General features: G+C 55.6%; 3 protein-coding genes across 4 annotated transcripts in view; all 3 read right to left on the reverse strand.

Annotated features, from left to right (window-relative positions):
• Positions 1-4,287, reverse strand: part of LSP1 (lymphocyte specific protein 1) — a 50,954-nt gene extending 46,667 nt beyond the window's left edge. Inside the window, exon 1 of one of the 2 annotated variants that reach the window (XM_026092782.2) lies at positions 4,138-4,286. In XM_026092782.2, the coding sequence (XP_025948567.1) occupies positions 4,138-4,217 (80 nt within the window). In that variant the 5' untranslated portion in view covers positions 4,218-4,286. Of the gene's footprint in view, positions 1-4,137 lie in introns of both variants that reach the window. The other variant, XM_064513144.1, reaches the window with a different exon arrangement.
• Positions 4,288-5,205: 918 nt separating this feature from the next.
• Positions 5,206-7,398, reverse strand: TNNI2 (troponin I2, fast skeletal type). The gene is made up of 5 exons (XM_026092758.2): positions 7,361-7,398; positions 7,053-7,181; positions 6,354-6,443; positions 6,027-6,203; positions 5,206-5,411 (listed from the first exon to the last, which is right to left on the reverse strand). The coding sequence occupies exons 2-5, from the start codon at positions 7,173-7,175 to the stop codon at positions 5,313-5,315; spliced, it is 489 nt and encodes a 162-aa protein (XP_025948543.2). The 5' UTR covers positions 7,176-7,181; positions 7,361-7,398; the 3' UTR covers positions 5,206-5,312.
• A 5,538-nt stretch (positions 7,399-12,936) lies between these two features.
• On the reverse strand, positions 12,937-19,207 carry LOC112978925 (uncharacterized). Its single transcript, XM_064513147.1, has 5 exons — positions 19,023-19,207; positions 18,026-18,124; positions 16,417-16,506; positions 15,216-15,400; positions 12,937-14,996 (listed from the first exon to the last, which is right to left on the reverse strand). The coding sequence occupies exons 2-5, from the start codon at positions 18,111-18,113 to the stop codon at positions 14,139-14,141; spliced, it is 1,221 nt and encodes a 406-aa protein (XP_064369217.1). The 5' UTR covers positions 18,114-18,124; positions 19,023-19,207; the 3' UTR covers positions 12,937-14,138.
• Between the last annotated feature and the right edge of the window lie 705 nt (positions 19,208-19,912).

Here is a 19,912-nt window from a genome sequence, read left to right on the forward strand (position 1 = left end):
GAGTCGGGAGGGCAGAGAGGGTAACGGGGTGGCGGGCGCGAGTGGGGACGCAGGCAGCACCGATCCCGTTTCAGCCACAGCGAATGCAGAGACATTCACTCAGCTAACCCCAGTGGCACGGCTGGGAACAGCCCCAAATTGCCCCCCATCTATCCCGAGGCCAGGAGACCGCCCTGTACCAGAGAGGGCTGCTGCTCCCCCAGGCAGCAGCTCTCCCCACCGCGGGGGATGCCCACCTGCTCCACGCAAGCAATAAGCCCTGCCTTCCCCAGAACCGCCTGGACATCCCCGCTTTCCTCCCTGCTGCGGGTTTATCAGCGCTGTCCTGCGACTAAGGCCGAGCGGAGCTCGCCCTCTCGTGGGACACGGAGCCCGTGGCTCCACGGCCCCCGGGGGTTTCATTCCCCGGGTTTGCAGGCCAGGCTCTGCCTGCACCCCCGCTGGGTTTGGCCCTTCTCCAGAAGCACGGGCTCTCCAGCACAGCCCCAGCCAGAGCACTTCCTCACCTCACCCCGACAGCACCAGGCTGGCAAAAGCCTCCTCAACACCCAGCCCAGCCATCACACACAGCCCCACAGCCAGGTCTCCCCCAAAATCCAAGGGCAAAGGATGCCGCAGTGCAGCCAGGCTTCACCCCAGGAGTCTTAACGCAGCTCGTCAAGAGCACATCCTCTTTTTGCATCTCCACTCAGCTAGTCCTCCAGCCCCCACAGATTCTTCTGTGGTTAAAGAGAAAAGTAGAATTCAAAGAACTGGGCAATCCCCCACTTCCTCTAACATGCACCCCCTGCAAACCTGCAGCTTTACATTGCAAAATAAGCTCAGAGGCAAGACAAGCTAGGCTTTTCTTTTTGCAAGGGAAAAGGGACAGTGAAGGCACCCGCCATGTCCCTGTAATTAGAGGAAGTTCTTTATCCCCAAGGGCCACTCCCAAAGCACCTATTTTCAATTTGAGCATGCTGAAGTGTTGCTGAGCTTCATTAAATTATCCAAGTGAAACCTGCTGACCCTCCCCTGCTCACTTCCCCAGTTTTCCACTTTGATGCACCCAGCTGGGTCAGACTCTGACCAGTCCCTCTGAGCAGGGATCAGCCGTCCCCCCATCCCTCCCCTAAGGAATCCCACGCCCCGAGGAGTCCAAAGACTCTCTACATATCACTTTTCCCCAGACAACCTCCTTCCAGCCACGGGTATACTTAGCAACAACAGTCATCTTAGCAAGCACCCTCCAAGTCTCCTCGAAGGATCTGGAGAATTCAAGACAGCTGGGGATAGATACGGCAAAGACAAGACCGGGGCTTGCTAGCGCAGCAAAGCCTTTCCCCAGGCAGTGACCATACATGGGCTGCCAAGGGCTCCCCGCAGCTCTCGGCATGGGAAGCCCCAGCAGGAAGGAGCCGCGGGAAGCTGACTGTGTTTGCAAAAAGCCGTTCTCATCTCAGACCCCCGCAGCGGCAGAGAAACCTGTCCCGCTCAGCTGGGAAAATCCTGCAGAGCACGGCACAGATAGACCCTGACACAGGCACATCCACACACGCAGTAACCGAGGTCAGGGGCTACCTGAAGCCCCTGCTGCTTCACAGACGGTGTGCTGTATAACAGGGGTACCGTAGGTTGTCTATCCCCAGTGTAAAGCAGGCCTCCCCTGCACCTCCAGCCCCTCCACATCACCGTGGGAGGCCTGGTTTCCCCACTCCAGCCCAAGTTCTGCTCCAGGTGTTGTTACACCAGCATGAGTTTTTACCAGAAGGTCCCAATTTGCATGGGGAAACAGAGCAAGCTACAGCCAAATTCACTAGGATTTCATTGGTATAGTTATACAAGTATAAGCTCTTTCTAGTATAAGCTAATCTTCACATACACTGGGCAGCATTAAATAGATATGGTTCATTGCTTAAGCCAGCCCAACTCCTTTTCTCTCCCCCACCATACCTCCTCAGGGCACAACTACATTGCCACCAGAGATCCTCAGGATTTGCTTCCCAGGGAGCTCCTTCGTAGACCTCACTGCTTACACCCCCGGCAGCCCTTCAGCTGTGTGGGGACCACTGCCTTGACTCCATCTGTACACAGAGCACCTTGAAAGCAGCCTTCTCTTCAAGGAGAGGGAAGATCAAAGAGTTGAGCTCATCACCCTGGCCACTTGGTGAGATGAGGTAGTCCTAAACAGCAAGCAAATACTTGCTTCCTCCATTTTGGGAGTGGAAGTCGCAAGAGCCTGGCAGATGCTTAAACAACGCAAGCAAAAGCAGGAGATGTTTAGAAGTTGTTACACAGGTTGGGAGAGAAAGCAGTTGTCCATATTTAAAAAACAAAAGAGAAAGTACTTTTTTTTCTTATTTTTTCTGTTAAGTTTTGGATTTCATTAAAATTTTAAGATTCAGCTAGGGAGAAAGGGATGTACAACCCTTCCATTGATATTCATACACACACACTTTTTAAACCAGCTTCAAGAGGCTGTAAGAGTTAGACTGCTATAGATCTCTCCAGACACCCTCCTCTGCTTGCCAGAAACAAAAAAGGAGAAGCCTGACCCTGCCTCACCAGCAACCGCTGCCCAATGAAGCTGACATACCTGCACACACTACAAGAGGGGAATGGGAAAGCTCCAACACCCTGAGCCACCCCCAGCATCAGCTTCCAGAGAGGAGGCCAACTTGAGGTTGGTCTTACACCCCAGGGCAAACCCAGCCCTACCAGACCTTGCTCAGGCTGCAGCAATGCCTGGAAACCCCATGCATCACACTGAGAAATCAGTGCACTCCCCAAGCAGCAAAGCCTTCCCCTCCAAGCAGAGACATTCACACACTGAGCCTCCACCACCTTTTGAAGCCTCCAGTCGAGTCCTCAGCCCAGGCTAATTGCTGTCAGGTGTCAGCCAAAACACTTGCTGCAACCCTTAGTGATAGGAGATGACACACCTTTCTCCTCTCCTTGTCACTCAGGATTTTTTTTCTGTAAACATGAACTGCAGCAGCTTTCAGCAGCCTTGGGGAGAAATGCTAATGCAAGCTTTGAAGCTAGAGGCAAAAGTCAGGCAAACCCCCAAGCTCCCCAATGCTCAGTCTGAATCCAGCTGAATCCAAATCTAAATACGTCAGCGCGATACCTCAGCCGAGCTTATCTCTGTCTTCCTCCACCAGCTGGCACACAGACAACTGCAATTTGGTCTCTGCTACTGGTCTTTTTTCTTTTAACACCCATGGAAAGCTGTTTGCTTTGGAGCTGAGAGACCAAGGTTTACAGGCTCTGTGGATACAGCAACAAAGCAGATCAGGCAAAGAGATGCATAAACCTATAAAAGGCAGCAAGTAGTCTGAAAAATTTCTGGTTTAATCCGGTTAGAGGCAGAGTAGACGCAGGAAGAGTTCAGACCCCCGAAAGAGCATCACCTCCCCGTCACACCCCGCCACCGCATCGGCGAGGCGTTGGCCTCCAGTTTCGCGAACGCCCAAGAGAGTGGCAAAAATGGCAGATTTGCTCGCTTCGCCTGGAAGCCAAGGGGCTTTGGGCATCTCCAACACCCTTTCCGCCAAAGTCACCCACCGCAGAAAGGACACCCATTTCCTGAGGGCCTGCCGACACTCGCTCTTCCAAACCCCCTTCCCGGCCCTGCGTGGCGGCTGCTCCGTCGGTCCTGCCCAGCCCAGAGCTACCAGCGGGAGGAAGGTGCAATCACGTTTTGGGGGCCGGAGCGCTCTGGAAAGCCCACGTCCCCCAAAGGCTCAGGTGGGATATCCCCAGGATTGCTTCAAGGAGAGGCAGCTGATCTCCACCCACTCGTCTTAAAGACGGGGCTGATTTCCACTGCGGCGCATGACAGCGGGTCCGGACCTCGGAGCTGGACCCCTTGCTGACCTTGGCTTGTGCTAGAGCCAAGGTCTTCCTCCCAGTCTCACCCCAAGGGCTTTAGAGGCTGGTGGGTCAGAGGAGATAAGAAATTCAGCAAGTCCAAGTCTCTCCTGGCCTAGGGAGGCCTGTCAAAAGCACCCAATGGCTTTCTGCATTTCCGTCTCATGGATCAACCTGGTTTTGGCCTTGCATCTTCCTCCTCCCCGCCATCCCCAATCTCCCAGCCTCCTGGTTTCCCCAGGGAAGGCAGCCGTGGCGGTGGGCTCCCCTGCGCCCAGCTCTCACCTCTCGCCCTCCGCGGGGGACTCGTCCCCTGCCCGATCCACGCCTTCCGCGCCCCCTTGGCACCCCTCCGAGTCCGACATGTTCCCTCCTTGCCGGCAGCCCTGGCAGGCAGCTCTGCGGGGACGGGGACGGGGACGGGGATGGGGCGCGCGTGCTGCCGCCTCGCTCTTCCTGTGCTCAGCAGAAGTGAGCTGCGCCGGAAACCTCATGGGCTGAGCGCTCTGGGGGGATGGGAAGGCCAATTGCTTTTTTGGATTATTTTGAGGTTTTGCCTCTGTCGGCAGCCTCGAAATCAGGAAGCATCGTCCCGGGGCGATGAGCACGGCAACCTGCCCTTCCCTGCCGGCGCCCAGGGCACAGGCAGCTGCAAACCGCGGGTGACAAGGCCTGCAGGTTGTCCTGGTTTCACGCCTTGCCTGTGAACACCATGGTTGGTCCAGCCCGTTCCTCTTCAGATACTTGGCATGCGCTGCCCCTTTCTGGTCCCGCAGGCCCAGGGTGGGGTCTGCCCCGCGGTCTCCCGCCCCGGTTTCCTGGCACCCCCAGCACGAGCTGCTTAAAGGTGGCGCGGGCAGGGGCAGCTGCCTGCGCCGAGGCTCGCAGGGGACAGGGAGAGCGGTTCGGGTCCCAGCCTGAAGACGGTGGGGGCGAAGGAGCCGCCGGCGCTTTGCCACAGCGAGTGGCAAGGACCAGGGCCAGCCGCACAGCGTGGCTGGCCTGAGAGCTGGTGTGAGGACTGCGACGGTGGCCTTCAGCCACCGCGGGGTCACCAAGCTGGTGCCTGCCCCTCTGCCTGTGCACGCAGGCCTGGAAGGGGGCGGATGGAGCAGCCATGGTCAGCCCTGCCGAGGCAGAAGAGGAAGCAGAAGGAGCTATGGCCGCCGATGCCGTGAGCGCACGGCCTCACCCGTTTCCTTCCTGTGGCAAATGGTTCCTCCATATCCCCCGTCTTCGTCCGTCCCCGGGGAGCGCCCTGTGGGATGGATGAGACCCCAGCGTTGGGGTCCGGCGGCTCGGAGACCCTCGCAGGGTGCCAGACAGACACGGCCGGACCGACCCCGGCCCTACTCCACCACCAAAGCTTTATTTACACCATCGCTTTCCCACCGCGGCTTTTACAAAACAGGAGAGAAACGGGAAAGCGGGAGCCGCGGGTGCCGAGCGACCGCCTTCGCTTAGGACTCGCCAGCCTCGAACATCTTCTTCCTGCCCTCCATGCCGGACTTCTCCTCAATGTTCTTCCTCCAGTCACCCACGTCACGAAGGTCCTTCTCCTGCGGGCCGGAGGTGCACGTGGCAGGGCGGCCGGCGGTGCCGCACGGCCCCGCTCCCCGCTGCCCCCCAGCCCACCGCCCCACCGTCCCAGCAGCTAGCGGATCCCATGGATCTGGGGACCTCTGGGTACTTTTCGGACCGTTTGTAGAGTTTCCCTCCCCCCCGAAGCGCATTTGGAGAGACATCTCCAAATCCCGGGGGAGCAGAGCCCCGGCTCAGGGCCTCCAGTGCTCCCAGCGTGAGCTTTCCAGCTCTGCTCACCCCGATGCTCGTGACCCGCAGCGGGAATGGGTATCGCTCAGCCCGCAGCGTTAGGCTGCTGCTGGCAGCAGGGCAATGCCCTCTGCGCATCCAGCCGTGGAAACCTCGCAGCACGTGCCGGGAAAGTTTTCCCTTGGAAAACACTGCGCCAGCTCAAGGAGCACCGTTCCACCCCTGCTGTGTGTCTTTGGGGGCTACACCCTACTTTTTCAACACTGTGGGAGCTGGAGGAGAAAATATGGGGGAGGAATAGTAACTGCAGAGGTGGGGTCACCCTCAGGCCTGGCTACCACCCAGGGTCCCCAACAGCAGGGCCAGTCGCCGTCCTGGTGCGTGGGAGAGGGAAGGGGTACCTTCTCCGTGTCCTCCTTCTTGACTTGCTTCAGGTTGGCGCGGAGGTCCATGCAGACCTTGTGCTTGGAGCCCAGCAGGGCACGCAGCATGGCGTCAGCCGACATGCGCACCCGACGCAGGGGCGGCCGCTTGAACTTGCCCCGCAGGTCGAACAGCTTCTGGTTCAAGTCTTCCAGCTGCAGGGAGGAAGTGAGGGGAGAGAGAGAGGGAGGGGGGCATCAGCTTCGGGAGGTGGACTAGGTGCCAACAAGTGCTGTGAGGAGAAACTAAGCACGAGCTGGAGACTCCTCTGAGGCAGCGGAGAGATCGCTCCACAGGAAACCCACCTCCTTGGTAGTCTTCTGTAGCTTCACCTCTGTGTCATACCTTTCCTCATCCACTGAATCTATCTTGGCATGAAGCTTTTTGCACAGATCCTGGGAGGAAGAGCAGAGAGGAAAGTCAAGAGCGAGGACCAACACACGTGATTCCTCTCCCCTGACCGCTTCCTTCTTCTCTGCTCTGAAAGACTCCCACCCAGAAGACTGCTGAAGGATCAGTCCATCAGTCAAGACCGACTGGTCGCAGACGGGGAAGGGTGGCGTGCAGGCCAGTTCCTGCTCACTGTTCCACCAGCTCCATGGGGCTTCTGCCTCAGCACGCCACCAGAAATGTGGCTTTCCTGACAGCTAGCTCCCTCTCCCGCAGGAAGACCCCAGCCGGACACTCAAGGCAGCTACGTGGTATCCATCCAGGCAGGGGACGTGTCATTGGGCAGCCAAGGAAGGAGGCCGTGGCCTTGGCGCTGCAGATGAAACGCCCCACAAAAGGTGTAAGTTGCCTTTCTGGCCCTGCACTGCCAGCTGCCCCCCAAAAGGTCTTGGGGGTGCTAGTGCCCCTGCCTCTCCCTTGTCTCTGCCTCCACGGTGGAGAGGGGCACCCAGAGATGGGCCAAGATGGGAAGGGAGATGTAGACCCACTGGGCTGACCGGTGGAGCCAAATCCTTTCTGCTCCAGCCCAGCGAGAGGGTTGGATAGATCATTACCTGGAGCTCCTGCATGGATCCGGGCAGCGACAGAGGAGGACAGTGCTCTGACAGGTAGTTCTGCTTTTCCGCCTCTTTAGCAGCTGCTTCCCTTTCTATTTCAGTGGCAGCCAGCTGGAGCATAGCACTCTGGAAGGCAGCGGGAGGAGGTCAGCCAGGGGTGGAGGCAGGGGCAGGGGGAGGGAGCTGTGACGGGCCCTGGACGGCGAGGAGCTCCCTGCCTCCGCAATACCGACACCTCCAAGCAAGGGGGACCCGAGGGGACGCAAGCCCAGCACACCTCAGCCTGTCCCAGCAATGCCACCTACCTTCAGGTGCTGCCGACGGGCAGTGGCTGCCCTCCTCTTTTTCTGCAAGAGGGAGGAAAGAGAGAAAAGCAGGTTATCATGTGCCCATTCCCCCCTCATTTCCCCTTTCCGTATAACCCCACTGTCCATTTAGCACCTATATTCCTGCCAAGGAGCTGGCTCCAACTGGGAAGCACACTTGGACACACGGTTGGTCCCCAAACCAGCTGCACTCCAAAAAGGGTCTCCCCACTGAACCCAGCTTTGCCAGTCTCGGGCATCTAAACCCCACAAACTAGGCCTGAGGTGAAATAACGAAATTAAGGTTGCATATAAAAGAGAGCTCTAAACCTGGCTTCTTGGGATTTTTTAAACTTTTTAGCCCTTTCTCGAATTTCCTCTTCACTCAGAAGTGTGTTTTGCTCTCCATTCAAGCTAATGGGCCCCAACGCTCCTGGGCACTAGGGAGCTTTGGAATTTCTTTCCGAGAGATCGATGGCACATCCAGGTGGGAACAGCCAAACAGATGAGTACATGAAGGCTGTGTAATTTGTGGGGCTGAGAAGACCTAGCGCAGGGCCTGTTCTGGCCGGTCAGCCTGGGAGAGACGGAGGGCAGCAAGGCTGCGGCTGCAGGACAAAAGCCAGCTCCGTCTTCCCTGAGATGCCAGCTGAGAAGTATGCTGCACTCTCCAGCTCTGTAAACCATCGCGTTTTGGGGAGCGTGGCAGACCGAGCCTGCCTTTTTGTGCCCATGGTGTGTTGGAACAGCAGCAACAGGTCTCCTGGTTACAAAAGAAGCCGCAGCCTTGACCTGTCACTGCATTGCAGCTGTTTCCTCAGCATTTCGCCCAGAAGACAGAGCAAGCCTGAGTGTGGCTGGGGCAGGGGAAGTGCACTCTGACATCTGACTCGCGGTTGTAGGGGAGAAGAAAGCAGTGTTTGGGTGTGAATTTGTGCTACACGCAGGAGGAAGTGGATAAGGATCTATAGAGCAATGTAACCAAATCTGACATGTTTTGCATATACAGTTGGTGCTAAGGCCTTCCTGAAAGAGGTGGAGGACTCTGCAGAGAAAAGGCATCCAGCTCAGAGATGCAGTGCAGCACTGGCTGCACTAACTGGCAGGATTCTGCTCGTATGACTCTGGGCAAGGACCACGAGGCTGGATCCCTTGAGCACTCTCAGCCCAGGCCTTATCCTCCATTTCAAATACAGTACTTCAGCAAACAGTACCCTCCTGGCCTTCTTTGGGGGTGCTGGGTTTCGTGGGGAGTCAAAGCATCTGTTGGACATCAACTCCATGTTGCAGAGTCTCTGGGCTTTGCTGAGATACTCTTCTCTCCGGGTGAGGACAAGCCCTACCTTGTGTTCTCTCAGACATCTGGTGAGGTGCCAGATGGAGATGGAGGACTGAGCAACCTGCTAAGAGGAGATGTGGAGCGATGCTGGCAGAACTAGCGCCTGGTCGTGATTGCTATGTCTCCTGCATTGACTAGAGGGGAGTTTGGGTCTGCTATTGATTCAGAGACAGCTCAGTATGCACAAAATCCTCCTCTGTGTGAAGATGTGCATTATGTGACTGCCTCCCACCAGTGCTGGGATTCCACATTCCACAAAGAAGAAATCAAACTCAACAGGACAAACATAGAAGTTTACACTTTTTTGAAAGAGGCAGTGAATTCTGCTGTGACAAGGCCACACACAGTCCTCCCACACCTTATCCTGTGGTCAGCACAGCTGGAGACCCTGTGAAACCCCAGTGTAGCTATTCCAAGGCTTTGAACCCAGACCAGCTCCAGGTCTGCTGGAAGCCAGGGAGAACACCTAAGCATGCAGTCTCCATCATCTTCACGTTCCCCTGGAACCCAACCACATCAGATCGCATTTGAAAAGCGATTTGACGGTGCTTTGAGGGTTGAAGACGAGGGAACGAGTATGGGGAACGACAGGCAGTGCAACCAAAGAGGATGCACTTCCAAGGGCTGGGATTTCATCTGTTTCTGCAGTAAAGATGGGGGAGATGCGATTCAGGACCACCAGCCCTTGCTCTCCAGGCAGGGGTTCCCAGCACCATCTCGTGGCCAACTTGGGAAGCAGGAAAGGGGAAAAACCACCTAACTTCAAGCCAGGAGGCAGACAGGACAAACACCTTCGAAAGAGTTTTCCCTGTCCTTCACCGCCTTTGCCGAAAGGAATCATCAAGAAAACCTTGCTACAGCCTGGGCTCTTCTTCCTCCTGAGCAGCTGTTTTTCCCCAAGGAGGAACTGTGAGGCCGAGACTGGTGCCACGAGCATTGCTAAAGGAAAAAACCCAGCAACACACACTTACCTCTTCACTGTTCAAAAGGAAGAGATGGACAAGGAAGGGAAGGAAGAGAAAGGAGAAAGAAAAAAGTTAGCATCCTGATCAGAAACAAGTGGAGGAATCTTAACAAGTGAAAAAAGTTGGCTATTAAAAGTTTTAAAAGGCCAAAAAAGCATTAGAGACAGAAAATGGGAACTTACTCAGACATCTTGCTTTAGATGGCTGTGAACCTGCAATGAAAACCAAAACCAAAGGTTCACAATTATTCATGCTGGTGATGACTTTCTCGGGCTTAAAAACAAAGCAAGATTTCCCTAGTAAAAAAGAAGAACAGGTTTGTTCTTATTTCCCAACTTCTCCAAACTTTCATCACAGAGGGAAGCAGGCTGCGGTCTGCGGACGAGAGCCAAACACGTGCCTCCTCGCAGCCACGCAGACCTCAGCGTCTGGGGGTCCTCGACTGGGCAAAATGGTGTTGGGCCAGAAAAGGAAAGAGATTTGGTGCCAGCCCACCCCCAGTTAAGCTAGCCTCTCGCAGAACTGACAACTTCCCAAAACACAGCTCTCTGCAGACCTGGGAGGCCGTGCTGGGAGCTGAAGCGTTAATGGGGCCTGAGCCCAAGGGAGGATGCGCAGATTGCAGGGATGAGCTCTCGGAGGAAACTTTATCCTGGAAAATGTGCAGGCCCATCACATTACTGGGGGGAAAGTGCTTCTAAAAATGGTCAGGGAGCTGCACAAGGAGCTGCAGCTGTCTCCTCAGACGGCAGCCTTTCGCCGGTGCCAGGCCCCATGACTCAGGGAGGCCGGGGCAATGCAAAGCAAAAGCCACCACAGGTGGCTCAGCTGCAGCAGCGGGACGGGGCCCCCGAGGAACGCAAGCTATTTTTACTTGCATTCCTCCTGCACGCACACATGCACCCACTGCAATGACATCTAAGCTGCAAGCACAAGGGAAGCAAGAGACAATCCCGGTTCACGGCTATCTGCCCGCAATATGGGCTTTACATCACCTGTTCGGTGGGATACAGTAAATCTGAGCGGCTCTTGCTATTTTACAGGCTTCCAAACGCTGAGGACAGTTTTGGGGAGCAAGGCACCGCACAGACCACTGAGGAACGGGAGCGAGGGCTCTAAGTAGGGGAGCACTGCTGAGTTACCCCAGCTAAGGATGGGATCCCGCTTCCCCCGGCCTCGGGGAGGTCAGCGTTACTGCGGCTCCACTTGCCCTTCCACTCAAGCCAGAGAGCAAAACCAGTCAAGCGAGGGGAAGGCAGGAAACCAAAGAAAGAGAAGGTAGCTGGAAAAGACAGGGAGACTTTCTGATGCGTGGACCCTCTCCAACAGGCAAAGGATGGAGACAGTCTCGTTAGCACCCCTGTTTTCCCCAGCAGGCCACCCCGCTCAGCATTTATCTCCCCAAAACTCACGTGAGTGGATCTGCGTCCCCTTTGCCCCCTAACAGCAAGCCGGGTCAGTAGGAGACATGCAAAACGGCTCACCCAAGTCCTGAGGAGGAAGACAGAGAGCCCCCGTGGACGGACAGGACTGACTGGCGAGCCGTAGGCAGCTGACTGAATAAGGAGGTATAAAAGGGCTTCTCGGGTGGCTCGGCAGAAAATCCACCTTCTCTTTAAGGGCATGGAGACCTTCTCAGACCAATGATGTGCAAGGCTCCCTTGTGCACCTCCCTTGGCCGGGGACGGCGAGCCAAGCAGCCCCGGAGGAGAGGGCAGCCACCATGGGCAGCGGGGCGACGGCGAGGGGACGTGTAGCTGCGGGGTGGGCAGGGGGAGGACTTCTGCTGCTGGTGGGTGGGGAAGCGGAGCCACCTCGGAGCCGGGGGCTGCTCTTCCTTGCGAGCGCTGAGGAAGGAGCCTTCCTCCCCCTCTTCTCTCGTGCTAGCCTCCGACACTGGCTATGGCTTCAGGGCTATGGGGACCCCAGGCTCCCTGCCATCCACCTGCAAGGCCGGGGCTGCCAGGTACAGCCCGTTAGCAAAATTCCCCATTGGAGACCTAGTCTGGTTTATGCATGGACGAGGGAACGACAGGGCAGGGCTCCTTTCGCTGCCCGGGGACTTAGAGCAGCTCTGCCCTTCGCTGGGTGGAAAGAGCCTGTAGTCTGTGCACGCTCCCCTCCAAAACAGCTATGCATAACGTGTGCAGGAGCCCTCCCAGAAGAGCCACCCCTCGCTAGCACTGTCTTCTAACCTCAGCCACCACACGGGAAACATTTGCACCTCTTCCCAGTGTGAAGTCTTTCAACACAACTAAGGTTTTTAAAAAGCGAACGGTGTGCAGCCATGCCGCTCACTGCGGTGCAGGCACTGGGGAGGAGGAGCAACGCACGGGGGAGCAGCCCCACGCGACCAGCAAGAAAGGGCAACCCCAGCATCTGCTGTGGGATGCCCCATCCCCTTGCCTCCACGGGCCAAGGGGGAGGGGAGATGGAGGGTCCCATAGAGTTAGGAGCCCAAGTAGCTCCTGCCCTCTTTCCCCAGGTCAGGGGCTCCCTCCCCTTTCAGCCACAGTTTTTAGGCGGATATTTTCTCCGAAAGCCTCTCAGATGTTGTGTATACAAGTGACAAAGCCGCTGCTGCGGGCTTCCTGTTTCACCACCTTTAGCATGGTGCAACGCCGGCTGCGGACGCCTGCAAAGGACAGCAGGTCCTAGCAAAGCAGAGCACAGCCAGGCCACACCAGCCACCTTCTCAAAGGCCGGTGACAAAGGGGGCTTTGGTGACGGGCACGGGCGGACAGTGACTTCTGAGCACCATCTGCTGGGAAAGGAGCAGAGAGGCACACGGGTCCCCCTCTGCTCCCAGGCCCTGTGCACAGCTGCCCGGGCCAGGGCCCACACCGCACCTCCCCATCCCCATCCCCAGCCTGCACTCTGTGGTCTGCACTCGGGCGGGGACAGGTCTTCAGCCCCAGGCAGGCCTGCAAAACACATGGTTAAAACCCCAGCAGCTTCTGCCGCGCATCCCTTGCTACCGCCACTGAAGACGACTCACTGGTGGAGGCTCACTGTGGGCAATTTAAAATTAAGGGCCACCCAGCATCCACCTCCCATCTGGTCTCCAGCAAAAGCAGACAGTCTGGCAGGAGGAATGTCTGCTTTTCCCAGTTAAAGCTAGTTTCTCAGAAAAGACAAAAAACAGACCGAAGCAAGCAACACAGAAAACTGTTTGAAGACAGACAGCGACCACCCTCCACCAGCAGAAACCATCCATTAAGAAACAGCTTAGCTGCTTCACTTTTCCCCTAGTACCAACTCTGTAAGCCATCTTTGTCTCATTTAAACCAACTCTTTATTATTCCAGAGTTTCTACAGCAATATTTTTTCATCTCCCTACACAACTACACATATTCTGGCAACCATTGGCTCACCGGTCCTCGAGATAGTGGCTCAGCTTTTGGAGGAAGAATCAAAACTGGCGAGTTATCAGTTCAAAGCTTATCTGCAGCCAAGGAGTTTCATTCAGCCCCATGAAATGAAGGCTCATTGAGCTTCCTGGAGTGCAGGCATGCTGCACAGGATAAAAAGATTTGCCCTGAATTCGAGTTTTTGGTTATCACGTTGTGCCTGCAACGGTTGGTCTGAATGGGTGTGCGGGGAGTTCACAGAAACAGCTGTCCTCTCGCTACACTGCTTTTGCACAAAGCAAGAAGTGCTCTGCAAGGCCCTGACAGAGGGGAGATCTGGCACATAAAGAAGGTTCTGCCCTATATTTTAAAGAGATCCAGGTATTGCACTTCCAGCTACGCTCTTCCAGGGAACCATCATGGGTCCAAGCTATCCCTCATGGCCATCTCCTTACCTTTATATTACTGGTTGCCTCCTCTTGATCCTACGAGCATCATGTGGACAGACACTGCGTCCTGTAAAGCACCTCATTCACTGCATAGTCATGTGTCTGGACTAACTAATCCAGCATGGCACCAGATGACATTATGTTTCCATCTATCACTACCTAGATCCCATTTCATATGGTTCTGAATGGTCCTCCAGTGCCAGACTGGCTCTGCTCCTCTACATGGTCCCATCCTGCTCCCTGGTCCTAACACATCTGGAAGAAGCAGCTCTTATTTCCAAGGATGATACTGTCAGCAAGGACCTAGGCCTTCTGCTTAGCAGCAAGTGTGCTGATAGTAAAAAATCAGGCAGGAGCACTAAGCAAACCAATGTGGGACTCCCCTTTGCCTTCCCAAAATCACATCAGAGCAATGCACATGGCTCCCACCTCACCCAGGACATTCCCTCTCCCTCTGGTGTTTCCCTAAAAGAGCTCCCCACACTAATTCTGCTGGCACCAGACACTGGGAACTGCTACAGAGGAAGGCCATAGCCTTTGCATGTTGCCCCAGCGCCGTCCTAAATACCCCACAGCAACAGTCATCTCATTCACTTATGCGATAAGTTAAGGCTATTTTCCTTTTGGCTTTTCCTCTTCAGGGCTGCTGCCAGGCAACACAGCCGCCCTGCCCTTTTAGCTCCATGCCGTCTTCCTTGACAGGGAGTGCTTCAGGCCTGCCGCGTTGACACCTCCAGGCTGCAGGGATGTCTCCAAACCCACCAGCATGTCCTGATGGCACTCCTGGATGTTCAGCGGGTACCGTGCCCTCACAAACTCATAGGCTGCCAGCAGTCTCATGCTGTGCTTGACCATCAAGTACTGGATGACGCAAGCAGGACCCAGAGAGTAACCATCTCTGCAGTGGATCAGGACACGCTTCCCTTTCTCCAGCGAGGCTTCGATGCACTCGTTGATGTCCCGGAAGCAGGGCTGCCCCAGTTCGCAGTGGTCCCCATCCAGGGGAGCCTGGATGTCAACCTTGAGGCGTGACCAGCTGTGCCTGAACCCTCTCCGGCCACAGGTGCAGGGAATGATGCTCAGGCTGCGGTCACTGGGCAGACTGCTCATATCAATGATGCTGTCAATGCTGTTCTTGCACAGTGCCCGCCCGCTGTAAGCAGCGTTGAGGTTCCCCAGGTAGATGCAGTCTGTTATCCTAGCAATGATGGGTTCTGTGAAGGGGAAACACACAGGCTCTCCTGGCTTCGGACCACTGGGATCCTCAGGATGTGGGTTCTTTTTCCAGGTACCGCTGCGAGATTTCTTGGAGCTGGCACTGGACAGAGGGCTAGAATCTGATTCGAAGCTGCTGCTCCACGATGGTGGCAAGAACGAGGAGAAGTGGCTGGAAAGCTTGGCTTTGGAAGGGGGCTCCACTGGGCAAGGCAGGGGAAGACCCAGGCTGGGACTGGATCTGAGAGCGCAAGAGAGGGATGCCTGCACTGGGGACCACGTGCTGTGGGCTGCCCCTCTGCTCTGAGCCTCATCCATCTGCAAAGCAGGAAAGGACTGGTGAGACTGCAGAAATTCATTGCTCCACTGCAAGAACAAGGAAACACGACCTAGCAGTAGGCTTTACCCAGAGCAGCACTTGGGGTCCAACCCACCAGTAGATACCAGAGGCCCTGAAGACCTTGCACATCACTAGCCCAAGTATCCAGCCAGCCTGTTCCCCTGCGACAGAGGCATGAAGATGCAGTGAACACTCACCTGGGCCTGTGGACCACTCTGCCAGTCCTGGGGTGCTGGGTGGTCGAACTGGCCCTCCCCTCCTGATGACAGTGACAAGCAGAGAGACCAGGGTGTCCTGCCAGGCTGCTGGGCTACAGATGCCACATCCCTAGGCTTCTCTTCATGTGCTTCACTTTTACTTGTCATCAAGTTTGGACAAGAGCCTGTAGGAACAGAACAGCTCAATACAAACACTCGCATACAAGTGTTTTCATTAAAAACATTGACCTCATAGAGAAACAGGGCATTTTAATGAGCCGTTCCACTCCACAGGGACACGTCTTGGTGGGCTCTGCTGGAGAGGTTTGTGACTCACTGTGAGCTGGAGCTGGGAGGAAGGACAGCATTTTAAGCTGAAATCATGGGGGAGGGAGGTGAAGAGCAGCTGCAGGGAGAAGAAAAACAACAGAAGACCCCACTGGATAAAGCCCCTTCTGACTACGATAACACCTGGGGGCTTTTTGAGCTGGAGGCAGGGAAACTGTAGGATGTAAGGAGCAAAAACATCTGCTTTCTGACCTTAGGCCTCAGCAATGGAGATGCTCTATCCATAGCCAGGAGTAGGGTCTCTTGGTTCCCAGCTCAGCCCTAAGCTCAGGTCTCACTCTCAGGAGCATTATCCACTTCCATTAAGGGCACTTTGGCTAGAAGGTCCCTCAGACCCTTCCCACAGCCCAGTCCTTTCTTCATGGCTCAGTACAGCCCCAGACTGAGTGCACAGGCCCTCTGAAAGCCTAACACCCCTGCCCAGACACTGGTCCGTACCCAGGCCTCGAGCAGCTGATGTGTCGGGGAGGTGAGCCTTCCCACATGGCCATGGCGTCTGTCCCTCTACAGAGCAGACTCCTCATCACAGTCCTCTGTGCGTTTGCTGTCCTCAAATCCTGCACGCTAAAGACCAGAGCAGGAGCCAGAACATGTCCAGAGAACAGACTGATATCTCTCTGTTTTTGAATGAGCAAGGTTTCAACACGTCTCCATTCTTCAAAAGCCTTTTAGGCTCTACACCAATATGACTCCCCAAGGTCAGTGACTGCCCTGCAAACCAGTGGCCACCTAGAGACTGATCCTCCAGAAATCATCCATTTCAAACCCACTGGCTTTGCAAGTGCCATGTAACTCCAGAAGCCACATTTAAGAAAAGTTGGCAGCTGTGAAGACCCTCGACAGTCTTACCTACCCGAGCAGCACTGAGAAAGAGCCATGGGAGAAGACAGCTGCAAGGAGATGGGCCTCTGGAAGGTCTTCTGGAGGTGCTTCATAATCAGGCCTGCAAAGGCAGGGGATGAGCTCACGCTAGGAAAGGGCAGAGCTGGAAAAATTCAACACAAAACCCCACCAAGCGTCTTTCAAGGACAGGCCCAAAGAGCAACTCTTAGAAAGCCACTTGGCATGGGCTGTTACAAAGAGAGGGGACAGTCCTGGTCCTAATCGCTTGCCCCCAGCCCATGTCATGGTACAACATGTCCTTACTGGATAACGCAAGCCTGAAATCCAGCCAGCCAGAGTCTTTCAGGCACAAAGATCTGTCAGCTGGCATCCAGTGTGAGATCCGGAGTCAGACCCAAGTTCAGAACATATCCAAAAGTCATGGCTGGGATAAAATGAATACAACCCTTTAAAGCAACACACTAGAGAGACCTTGAGGAATTTGTTTCTTACCTGTTCTTGGTCACATCCAGAATAAAGTTCCCCACCAGATGCTCATAACATGGATGCCAAGTGTTTTAACTGGGGTGCATTAAGTGATGTCCTCCATGCCAAAATTCGGGCTTCTCTGTCAAAACTGGTCTGACCGATATGTAAGTTTAGCACAAAATGCTCTCCATCTAGGTGTGCAAGGCCTTTCCCACATATATTCACCCAAACTGGTTAGTTAATCCAGTACACAGCCAATTCTGCAAGTGCTGAGGGTGGATTTCATCCGAGCAAACCTAGATGCTGACTGTGCAGAAATCAACATTTGAGCCAGCCACCTCCAGTCCCTTCACAGGCAATGGGGAGAAGTGGGTATTTCAAGGGTGCAATTTTTCTTGTCCTAAGGCAGATGGATGATTCGTGCCTTAACGTGCCCGTTTCCCACAGAGGGATTGTTGACCCCGGATAACTAGCTCTGATGGGGACGTCTGTAATGTCCATGTTTGCAGGAAGGGTGATGAAACCCCTGCTGAGTTTCACGCTTGCGTGGAGACCTACTGTCTTCCCTGCCTCTGCTACCCATACTTAAAATGAGTTTGGGTGTTTGCAAGTTAAGGCCTCATTTCAGCTTGGTTTAACTCTTATTCCTCATTGACTTCAATCTTGTTTCTGTTTAAATTGAACTGCAGTAAAACTGCCCGCAGGGGTTTCATCAGCTTTGCGTGAGGCTAGCGAGGCTGGTTGAGAAATCCCCATTTTATTAACACGCAACAAATCATCACAGCCACAGGCGCTAAATCTGGCTTTTCCAGGAGATTTAACTTCAGTCGCCCTGAACAGACATTTCTGAGGCGATCTTTTATACCGAACCAAGGGTAAGAAGGTGAAAGACCACCTCACAGACCCTGCTTAAGCCTTCTCAAGTCCCCGTGACACGGGTGAGGACCAGCCGATTTGAAAATGAGAAAGAGGAGACGAACGAGATGGCCCAAGGGGAATCGTTCCCGCTGGGGGGGACGGAGCCGGTCTGCACCTCCCGCCCCACGCTCCGGCCAGCAGCCCGCGTTTGCTCACACCTCGCGTGCTGGTGGCACCTGCAAGCCCCCGGTCTGCCCTGCCGTATGCCCCCGGTGCCCCCCGGCCCCGCTCACCCGTGACGCCGTCCTTCCTGGGGTGGCATTTTTTGTCTGGCAGCTTGAAAGCGATGAAATCCTTGTGCTGCTTCTCTGACGGCTCCATCCTGCTCAGGCCTGAAATGTCAAGAAATATGAGGTCGGGGCATCTCCCCACCCGAAATAAATTCGACCCCCCGCAGTTTCACCTCCGTAGACATTTTATATGGGCCAGTCGGATACAGGAGGTAGCAGGACCACCCGCTCCGCTTCACAGCCGCACAACTGGCACTGAAACAACCTGACACACTGATGCTGTTGCCCAGGATGACTTGAACTTCCCCAGGTTGGGGAAGGGACTGTGAAACGTCCCCCCACTGCTCAGGGCCGGCAGATAGAAAGCAAGTGAAGAAGCACAGCTTGGGTGTAGGTTTTGGTCTGCCTGCCACAAAGTTCAAATCGAAAGAGCAGTCAGAGAGTGGGGAGAATTTCTGCACCTTCAGTACCATCAGCTCTATTTTTCAGGCTTAGTTTAGGGAAAGAGGCATTTTCCTTCCTGCTACCCCAGGGAAGAAAATATCCCCCCTCCCTTTCTGCCCACAGCACTGGAGGATGCACCTTGGTGTGAAAAGGCAACTGCTGTGCTGGGAGTGGAAGGGGACAGGAAAAGAGGAGAAGGAGGGGGGAAAAAAAGAGGAGAAGGGGAAGGGTAACTCCCTGCCTCTCTCCGAGAACCTGAAAGCTGCCTTCACAGCGGACTCAGCCGGGGAAGAGCACCGGGGCAGAGGAGGAAGCAGGCTCCCCAAAACACAGCAGCGTGCAGCCCTACACCCCCCTCCTGCTGCCCTTTCCCCCCTTGCCTGCTCCCATGCCGCCCAGGACCCCCACGGCACGCACCCCTCTCCCCCGCAGCTCTGCCGGCGCCCCTCTTTCCCACCGGAGTTTCCCAGAGGCCACTTGGCCGACGGGAGCCGTCCCTCCCGCCCCGCGTCGCGCCCCACCGTTCAACCAATTTTGCACCCCTGGGGCGTTTTACCGTAGGCAGGGGCTGGATGCGGGGGCCTGTGGCTGCCGGGGGGCTCAGCCCCCACAGCTGCCCCCCGCCACCCCTACGGAGCCGTCCCGGGGAGCAGGGCGGCGTGCCGGGCAGCCTGGGAGATGTAGTTTCGGTGGGAAGCGTGGCCCCGCGAGCGAGAGGCACTGTGGGGCCCGGGGAGGAGGGTCGCTTTGGCCCCCCGCCGCTTGCGTCCCCTCCTGCGCGCAGGCCGGGGGTGCCGGCTTTCCCCGCGCCTTGCGCGCTCCCGGGGCGGGTGGTGCTGCTCGGGCCCCCCTCGTGTTCACGCCAGGCGAACCGCTGCCCCTTCTTGTTTCGAGAGAGTCAAACAAAGGCAAACTGCGTTCGGCGCTCTCTTGCTTTGCCTCCGGGTTTTGAGCGGGGAGGCATCAAGATTTCAGCTTTTTTTTTTTTCCTACTTTCTTTCTGCAACCACAAAGGATAAAAATGCACTTTAGGAGGAAAAGCTGCAATCTGCGTAAAACCCCAGGAGCTGCAGCTTTTAAAAAGAAACACACACCCGGCAAAATGTACGTTTCACCGTGAAGTTTGAGACATAATGATCCTAGTTAAAACACATTCAGAAGACAGGCGCACTTACTTCTTGGGAGAGAAGCTTAGGTAACCTCCAGTGCTCAAAACCTGCGGGACTAGGCAAAGAGGCCAGGCTGGACGGCAGCCAGCGCCTGCCCAGGCTGCACAGTGGCAGCCCGTAATCGTTTTTGTCTCGCTGGCAGACAAATTGCGACAAGCGTGCACAGCTCTCAGCCTGCTCCTCATGCCGCCTTAGCGGCCTCGTTTCCTAAAGCACCGGGGCGAGTGCCATAAACTCACTGAACTATGGGATAATTTGCTCCGGGAGGGACTTGCGG

The sequence above is a fragment of the Dromaius novaehollandiae genome, chromosome 5, assembly GCF_036370855.1.
Source record: "Dromaius novaehollandiae isolate bDroNov1 chromosome 5, bDroNov1.hap1, whole genome shotgun sequence".
Classification (NCBI taxonomy): domain Eukaryota; kingdom Metazoa; phylum Chordata; class Aves; order Casuariiformes; family Dromaiidae; genus Dromaius; species Dromaius novaehollandiae.

Excerpts from the sequence above, each read along its gene's own strand:
- LOC112978925 (XM_064513147.1), bottom strand. The coding sequence starts at position 18,113 with ATGGAGCCGTCAGAGAAGCAGCACAAGGATTTCATCGCTTTCAAGCTG. Across the intron at positions 15,401-16,416 it reads TCTTTCTCAGTGCTGCTCGG|GCTCTTGTCCAAACTTGATG; the intron begins GTAGGTAAGACT and ends CTGTTCCTACAG. Across the intron at positions 14,997-15,215 it reads AGAGTGGTCCACAGGCCCAG|ATGGATGAGGCTCAGAGCAG; the intron begins GTGAGTGTTCAC and ends CCTGCTTTGCAG.
- TNNI2 (XM_026092758.2), bottom strand. The coding sequence starts at position 7,175 with ATGCTCCAGCTGGCTGCCACTGAAATAGAAAGGGAAGCAGCTGCTAAA. Across the intron at positions 6,444-7,052 it reads GATCCATGCAGGAGCTCCAG|GATCTGTGCAAAAAGCTTCA; the intron begins GTAATGATCTAT and ends TCTTCCTCCCAG. Across the intron at positions 6,204-6,353 it reads TACAGAAGACTACCAAGGAG|CTGGAAGACTTGAACCAGAA; the intron begins GTGGGTTTCCTG and ends TCCTCCCTGCAG.